The sequence below is a fragment of the Aphanomyces astaci genome (genome assembly GCF_000520075.1).
Source record: "Aphanomyces astaci strain APO3 unplaced genomic scaffold supercont1.50, whole genome shotgun sequence".
Classification (NCBI taxonomy): Eukaryota; Oomycota; class Saprolegniomycetes; order Saprolegniales; family Verrucalvaceae; genus Aphanomyces; species Aphanomyces astaci.
The window spans coordinates 441,542-450,339 of NW_009798313.1; the positions used below are offsets into that span (position 1 = coordinate 441,542).

The window sequence follows — 8,798 nt, forward strand, 5'->3', positions numbered from 1 at the left end:
AACTGTTTTCAGCCTAACGGTTATCGATATTTGCACTCTTTTAATTCATTTTCCATCAACACTAATACGAATTTCGACATGATTTTAAGTTCTACGAACTGCATTATTTCTCCTTTTTACAGTTAAGAAACTCTATTATAATACTGGAGTAAAGGAACCCCTCCATCGAAGGGTCCCAAAAAGTGTCACGGAACTGCGCCCATACGTATATATTACTGCCATTGAAATGATCACAGTCCGCTCACGTTTGGAGGCACAACGTACTTGTATACAGCAAGACCACACGCAGCTTTTACTACATGGTATTCATACACATGACTAGTTGTTTTGAAAACGAACACTACACGGAGATACACGCCCACACTTAGTTGTGCGAGTAACGCTCCTTGTCGGCAATCAATTCTTCTTCGAGGCCACCGACCTTGTCTTCTTGGACGTCGTGGGTTGTGTGGAGGAGGGTTTCCCATCCTGGTTTGCGGAACTCGCCTTCGAGTTTGGCCATCACGACAGCGGCGAGGCAGTTGCCAAGTACGTTCGTGAACGTCCGCGCCATGTCCATAAACCAGTCGGCACCCAGGAGGAGCCCCACGGTCCACGCAGGGATGGCAAATTGGTCCAACGTGGCGGCGATGACAATGATACTGGCGGAGCGGACGCCGGCCACGCCCTTGGACGAGATCATGAGCATGAGCACCATCGTGACTTGCTCGCCAATAGACTTTTCGATTCCGGCCGCCTGGGCACAAAAGATGGATGCCAGGGTCAAGTACAGCGTCGACCCGTCCAAATTGAACGAGTACCCAAAGGGCACGACGAACGACGTGATATGCGGCGACACGCCAAACGCTTCGAGCGCTTCAAATACCTTGGGGAGCGCCGCCTCGGACGTGGCTGTGGTGTACGCAATGATGAGCGGTTCCTTCATACCTCGGAAAAACTCGATCGGGTTGAGCTTCATGTACACAAATACAGGGCCAAACACAACAAGGATAAACACGACCAGCGTCAAGTACAACGTGACGACGAGGAGCCCGAGGCTCGACAACACAGACAGCCCGCCGTTGTTGGCGACGGCGCTGGCAATGCTAAAGCACACCCCGACGGGGGCCGTCCAGATCACAATGTCCACAAACTTGAACATAATCCACATGACGGCGTCGGCAATGTCGAGCACCCTTTGCTTGGACTTGGGGTCGGCCAACGCCGTGGCGCACCCAAACACAACCGATGCTACGAGCACTTGGAGCAGCTCAGACGAGCCCGACCCGCCCATCATTTCGCCCCACGTCTTGGGGGTCAAGTGGTTGATCCAAATTGCGTACGTGAACTTGTCGGACGTGGTCACGTTCGGGTTGGCCACCGTCTTGTACCCGTTGTCCCCGGGTTTCACTAAGTTGACTGCGACCAACCCCAACACGAGAGCGAGCGTCGTGACCACTTCAAAGTAAATGAACGCCTTCAATGCGACCCGCCCAAGTGCTTTCAAGTCGCCGTTGCCGGCGATCCCGACCACCAGCGTAGAGAACACGAGGGGGAACACGATGAACTGGACGGGGCGCAGAAACACGTTGGCCGTCGGCGCCGCCTTCTTGCTAAAGTCGGGGGCTTGCGACCCAAGGAGGATTCCCACAGCCGTGCCGACAAGGATCCAAAACGTCAGCGACGTGAGAACCTTCCGAACCAGGGTCTGTGGCTTGCGGGGGACGACGGGGGCAGCATCCAGGTTGACGAGGACCATGCTTGATTGCTTTTTGGTGGAGGGATGGATGGATGCAATGCCCGCAGCAAAATTCAGAATGAGAAAGCCTGTCCTGGGTGTACTACTGCTAGGGCTATCAGGTGTATTTTTATTTACGCAAATGGTGCCCAGTATACAACATTCAAGTGTACGACAGGTCCTTTGGGGATATAATTTCAACCTATGGACATCCATTCTACCTTTAACGCGGTATTGACAGGTAATATTGCGTTAAATGTTAGGATATTTGCTTGCAGCGAGTACTATTGTGTAGGACTGCAATATGACTGCATGCATCATATCTTGTTGATTACATTAAGTCAAGTATCAAAGCGTCTACACTCGGGGGACAGGTCGAGTAATATTTTAGTTTACTGTTAGCATCATACTACTACGTTATTTAGGATAAACAACACCTACCACATACAACACGTGGTGATGCTTTGAATATCCAGCTGTAAATGGAGCCTTCAAGTTCAACAAAGCGCATTACTACGTAGTACTAGTACATCCTTAGATCAGACTGGGTTTACCTGGCGTATGCTTGTAGATGATTACTATTAATAGTACTGTACCGTTTATTGTACCAGTACTGGTATTCATATTTCAACCTAAGTTGACCCATTGTACGCTACGTTGGCTTTACAGTTAAGGCGTTATGTGTTCTTCGACCGATGAGTCGAGAAACAATTCAAGACTCCTAGTAACATAGGAATGCGGTGCATTGGTCAATGTGGATATGTACTTAACAAAGGTAATTCGTACAAAATGGCTTGTTGTCGGGTCGACACAGGCAAGTTCGACATCAAATCAATTGCCAGTCGAACTTGCCGTGTCTCGTGAACCGACCAAGGTTCATATCGTTCGTCGAGCGACTTCACGGTAACGCTAACTTCACTACGGAACTCGCCAAATTGATAATATGGTGTTTTCAAGTCTTACCGATTGACTATGAGTATTCCGGTACAGTACAGGTGCAGTAGCGTTTGCGACGTGACAGTACATCTACCTTTCGTTGTCCAACAGTGTGGTTTATTCAGTGGTTACCCGGTAATAGTACAATTCCCTCATTAAAACAGTTCCACTGATGTTTTGACCCGAAATACTGTTTCAATGAGATTTATAAGGAGCTTTGTATGCTCAGACCACCTCACCTCATACTTGGGGTTAAGTTCATCTCAGTGGTTAGCGATAGATAACGACTAGAAAGCTCCTTATAAATCTCATTGAAACAGTATTTCGGGTCAACAACAGTGGAACTGTTTTAATGAGGGAATTATTCCCAGTAATTTTGCAGGGGTTGCCTTTCCAGCTCGCTTCGCGCACCCAAAAAACTAGTGGTTGGATGGGTGTGCCTTCGTGAGAAGGAATTGCACAACTTCAACGCATGTTACTGTATGATGATACCGGTACTACTTATTAATAGTATGATATGGCAGTTGTTAATACTACGCAGTATTAGTACTATTAATAAATGTACTGTAGTAAGCTTAGTACTCCGGAGTACTATTAATAGTGTATGTATGCGGAGGGGGTTTGGTTTCACTTTCGACCGCACTGACACTGAAATACAGTAGTAGCTGCTGTGCCACATACAATCGTTCGTGACACTAGTACTCTGAAGTACAGTATGTTACGCTATCAAGATTTATTTACACAATCACAGCACATCGACCACATGGTGTGTCTACCAGTAGTGCAGTCAACCATCCATGATTATTCTCTCGAGTAATACTATTTAGTACTATTAATAGTACTGTTAATTATTGTTAATTATTGCCGGAATAACAAAAACACAAGGGGACAAATTTAACGTTTGGGCTTTACGTAATTGTGACGAAGCGTCAGTGAGGTGTTGCTTGAACGTGTGGCAATCCAACGCGGACCATCCCATGAAGATAGCATCGCCGGTACTAGTACCTACTACTGGTTGTGTGAAGTCCAAATGCAACTTACCCTTTTGCCGTCAGAAGTGTGCAGACTCTCACGAGTTTACCCCTGTTTGAGTGGATGCTCTACTCGAATCGACGATTTCGCGCTTGTGTAGCCAGCCACTTTGGTAGCATGGAAGTTATTAACCCCCCTACAATGTACCGTAGCACTTGGCTAACGTTAAGTACTTATGTGCAAAGTATTGAGCGCTTCGTACAGAATACTATGTCAAGTTAAGGGCTTGTTGAATAGTATATATAGCCCAGTGGCCGGACAGAGATATTATAGACACAAGTACTACATGTATAAGACAAACGGGCAGCATTGGCATGCAGTTTGGTCTCATATCATATGAGACCAATATGAGTCACACTGTATGTAGTACTACTACATAGATCGCTAGTATTGTTTAATTGTAGAGTTGGTGTCTTTTATAAGCACACTACGGTTTAGTCGATCGTTTCTTCGGCGTCCACGCCCACGTCATCTGACATTCCACCGGTTGTTCGCCCTTCTCATCTGTGAGGACGACGTCAACGACGAGGTTGCCTTTATCATCACGTTGAATGGCTTCCCGTTGCTCAGGCGTCAACGTGGCCACAGCTTTGAGATCACCATGGGCGCGTTTGACGTAGTTGATGGACATGGACTTGAGCAGCGGCAAGTGCGTGTCCTTGACGTTCACTCCAAACACAACACCCGACGCCGATTCAGCGAGGAGGGCCATGCCACATGCGTGGACACCACCGATGTGGTTCTGGACGCGGAACCTGTTCTTCAGGTGCAACACGCTTTGGCTTTCGGTCAATGATTCAATGTGAATGCCCGCAACACCCGCCATCTTTACCTGGCTGTTGAAGGCCAGACTGAGCGCACTCTCCCGTAGGAACGATGGCAGGCCGCTTTGGTTGATCTTGGCTACCAGGCCCGCAAGCTTGTTGGCGCTGCTCATCGAGGTCGACCAGACAATAGCAATAATAGATCGCAAGAAGAAAGAAGAGTCGTTGACGAAACAGCACATTTATCCGGACGAAAGGATAAACGAGTTTCATTTATCATGATGTAGTTTTCAAATAACAACTTAGCACCACTGAAGGACTCGAACTAGAATTATTTAAACTCCTCCGTAAACCATTTTTCATCTATTCAGAATAAAATGTTTTATATTAGGAATTAATTTTTTAATGGTGAGATGAAATTATTTGATTGGCTGCCTCAATCCACGTCATTTTACAATAAGGTTTTTAAATGATTCATACAATCATCTAGTATATCTCGAATAAGATTCAAAATCTCAATCATAACCTACGACCATCATTCCTTGCATTGCACGCGGCTGCGACGACTGACCGACCGACAGCTGTATGGAAGTGTTTATCGAGCGTGCTGTGGGCAAGATCCGCAAGCTCCTTAGTCGACGGGACAAGGACAAAGAGCTCCGTGAGAGTTGCGATGAAGTGTTGTCGCACCTAAAGGCAGGGACACCGAATCTGTCGGAGGAAACGTACTTCGCACCGTTGTTCTGCGCGATCTTGACCAAACACAGCAGCAAAACCACATGCTTGGCGTTGGACTGCATTGAAAAGCTGCTTGCGTTCGGGTACATGCGTGGCACGGCGCAGATCACGAGCGCCCTCCAGGCGCACCTGCAACGAACGCTAGACTTGCACGAGGACACCATGAACATGACGGCGAAGCACGGCATCTTGCTCATCGACGCGGTGGTTGAAGTCATATGCAGCTGCCAAGACCACAGCGACAACGACGTCCAGCTACAGGTCCTCAAGGCTGTCCTGACCGCGGCCACAAGCACCACCTGCGCCGTCCACGAGCATTCCTTGCTCAAATCCATCCGCGCAAGGTACGTCATGCATATCCAACACATTCGTGCCTAGTCCATCGTCTTGTTCAAGCTTGCGATGATGATGTGTTTGTCTATCTGCGATGAGTTTGTATGCATGTCCTTCCAGTGGCGGCGGCTTGAAAAGTACAATATTTGGGTTGTATTGTTGTACATGTGCAGATTCAGCTGTACTTGAGCTCATAGGCGTATGAAATATTTTCGAATATATTGTGCTTTTTAGTGAAATTTCGTGTTGTAGCGTGGTTTCTAGTTGGAATTTAAATCGATTTGATTGGCTACTTCAGATGAGCTCAAAATTATTAGCCAATTATATAATCAAAACCTTCTCAATGAAATTCAACCAATCAGATCGATTGTGGATCGGTTTGGTCGGCGCGATTCGATTGCACCCGCTCCCCAAATTTGTACTATCAAATCGACAATAGTATGTGCGTTGTTAACTGTATATACATATGACATCTTAACAGGAATAGATATAAATATACACAAAACAAAGAATACATTTACATACACTTGACAAGGAATACATTATATACATTATATATATATATATATACACTTGACAAGGAATACATAATATATATATATACTACACAAGGAATACATACATATATATATACATAACAAGGAAGACATATATATAAATACTTAACAAGGAATACATTACTTTACAAGGCCTGTATATATTCGATATAGATAACATATATCTATATATATAGCGTGGATATCCACTTCGATGGTACTGACTGACTGTATTTGCCTTGGTGTTTGTTCACTGTACTTTTACTTTTTCGATGCTAATTTGGTCCTTCAGGAGAGAGAAGTATCCCGTGGAGAATACATACTCACACTGTGTATTTTGTATGTAGCTTTCACATTTACCTCGTGAGCAAGAGCGTAATCAACCAAACAGTGGCAAAGGGCTCGTTGCAACGAATGATTGCAAGTACCTTTCAACGCATGGAGACTGCCGCCGCAGAACCATCTACCGCTAGTACTACTACTAGTACTACTACTTCAACCCCCCCGTCGACACAAGCCAGCACGTCCATGTATCCTTCCGTACGTCCACCTCCTTGACACTTTTGTTCTCCCAATCGACGTATCCTCGTCGATATAGCATATAAATAGTGTGATTTAGTCTCGATCACCCCCCTACTTTTTGCCCAAATAATATTTTGCAAATTTGGTTTAAAGTAATTCGAAGTATTTGGTTGTCATCTATTGGGGACTGTCTGGATCAACCTGCTTTCGATATAAAACCTATTATTCTCAGGTATTGCCAACCTAAGTCCGTTCAACCTCATTTCTATTTTGTGATATTTGGCAAAATATTATTGAATTCTCCAAATTTTGGATCCAGACACACATATATATTTTTTCAATTGTTTGCCAGTTTCTTTGAAATTGCCAGAAGATAGAAGATTTTGGCCACTATTTTGTTTTACATCCAGACTCACCCTTCGACTTCATTTTGAGAGCATTGTTTTTTCTATTTATCAAGACAGCAGCAGTGTCGATCGTAGTACAGTATATATATATATATGGAATTGATCGTCGTCATATTGTTTGTATAGGTGCAGCACCTATTTCAACTGAAGTTCGTAAGTCGCCCTTTGCAAACCCACGGCGTTCTTCCTGACACCAGCACTTCGTTCCCGTCCATTTGGCACAAAGACGCGTACTTGGTGTTTCGGGCGCTGTGTCGAATTTCCATGCGATTTGTTGTCGACGACGCAATAGGAGACATTGCATCCGACGACTTGCCTCAAGGAGGTATATATATATATATATATAAATATTTATATATATATATATATATATTTGTAGTTGCAACTTTGATGCATATATGCTGTCTAGACGATCCGTATGCATTGCAAAGCAAGATGATCTCGCTGGACCTGCTCCTGGCGATTATCAATCAAGCCGGCAATACGTTTCACTCCAACGATCGGTAATAACACATCCAGCGCATTCTAGTGTGACATAATCAATTGTGATATGTTTTATGACAAGTATAATAATATTGCCTGGCTTGTTGATTTGAAATTAAAAATAATTCGCATGAAAAAAATAATATACATATATATTATGTGTAAATATGTTTAGGTTCTTGGTCGCCATCCGGTCGTATTTGTGTGTGTCGTTGTTGCAAAACTGCACGTCGATTTACACGCAAGTGGTCGAACTCAGCTTACGGGTATTTGTGGTGCTGATCACGCATTTCAAAGCCCACTTAAAAGGTACATATATACAAACATATATATATGCTCATATATATACAAATATATATATATATATATATTCATCGTATATGTGTTGACAAATCTTTGACACTCTCTAGATATACAAATGTATATATATATATATATATCTGTATCGACATAATATTAACCACACTCTGTAATTAACGTAGGGGAAATGGAGATCTTTATCACCAACATCTTTCTGCGCATTCTCGACAGCGACAACTCGACGTTTGAGCATAAAATGCTCGTGCTGGAAGTGCTCAACCACATTTGCGACGATCAGCTGATTTTGAGTGAGATTTTCTTGAATTTCGACTGCGACTGGGACTCGATGGACCTGTTCAAGCGTATCGTGAACGCATTGGCCAAAATCGCCAAGTCCAAACAACGAGATCTCCAATACCACTCGAGTGCCCCCGTGGCCCGCCAGCTGAAAATGCAGCAAAACGAAGCCGCGCTCGTTCTCAAAGGTCCGATTTAAAACCGTTTTAAACTCCTTTTAAACTCGTTTTAAACCACAAAACAACCGTGTATAAAACACATTATGATCCAATAATTGGTTGTGCCGTGGATAGGACTGGAGTGTTTGACGTCGACGGTCCATTCATTGAAAAAAGCGGCCAACTTTGTGTCCATCACCGATCAAGGCAAACCGACGCCAAGTGGTACGATGGAATTGTTAATATTATATATATAATATATATTGATATCCTTGGAATTGTTACGAGCCCCCTGTATATATATTATATATATATTCTAGGATACTAGGATTCGGGATGTACAATTATGTGCTAGTACAACGTACTGTACCTGCCAGAGTGGTCTACTATTTAGATCCAATATTACAGGCTACATTGTTTCTATGTCTTTGATGCCCATCCTTGGTTACGAGTTCATGTATATATATATATATATATATATGTATCGTTGAGTTTGGGATGTTTAACATTTGTACAAGTACTACGTACCTGCCTTGATTCGTATACTATTTTTCGATCTATGTTTACTGTCTCCA

At 44.0% G+C, this 8,798-nt stretch overlaps 3 protein-coding genes across 3 annotated transcripts; 1 reads left to right on the forward strand and 2 right to left on the reverse strand.

The window, feature by feature from the left end:
- Positions 1–194: 194 nt before the first annotated feature.
- On the reverse strand, positions 195–1,784 carry H257_13745 (hypothetical protein). The gene has a single exon (XM_009841389.1). The coding sequence runs from the start codon at positions 1,736–1,738 to the stop codon at positions 365–367; it is 1,374 nt and encodes a 457-aa protein (XP_009839691.1). The 5' UTR covers positions 1,739–1,784; the 3' UTR covers positions 195–364.
- A 2,253-nt stretch (positions 1,785–4,037) lies between these two features.
- On the reverse strand, positions 4,038–4,657 carry H257_13746 (hypothetical protein). Its single transcript, XM_009841390.1, has one exon. The coding sequence runs from the start codon at positions 4,620–4,622 to the stop codon at positions 4,113–4,115; it is 510 nt and encodes a 169-aa protein (XP_009839692.1). The 5' UTR covers positions 4,623–4,657; the 3' UTR covers positions 4,038–4,112.
- Positions 4,658–4,989: 332 nt separating this feature from the next.
- H257_13747 (hypothetical protein) lies at positions 4,990–8,551 on the forward strand (the record flags this gene model as incomplete). Its single annotated transcript, XM_009841391.1, has 8 exons — positions 4,990–5,531; positions 6,404–6,596; positions 7,112–7,310; positions 7,395–7,488; positions 7,644–7,777; positions 7,951–8,253; positions 8,359–8,448; positions 8,544–8,551. Exons 1-8 carry the CDS (start codon positions 5,035–5,037, stop codon positions 8,549–8,551), a joined length of 1,518 nt encoding a protein of 505 aa, XP_009839693.1. The 5' UTR covers positions 4,990–5,034.
- Between the last annotated feature and the right edge of the window lie 247 nt (positions 8,552–8,798).

Coding starts and splice junctions, on each gene's coding strand:
- H257_13745 (XM_009841389.1), bottom strand. CDS start 1,738: ATGGTCCTCGTCAACCTGGATGCTGCCCCCGTCGTCCCCCGCAAGCCA.
- H257_13746 (XM_009841390.1), bottom strand. CDS start 4,622: ATGAGCAGCGCCAACAAGCTTGCGGGCCTGGTAGCCAAGATCAACCAA.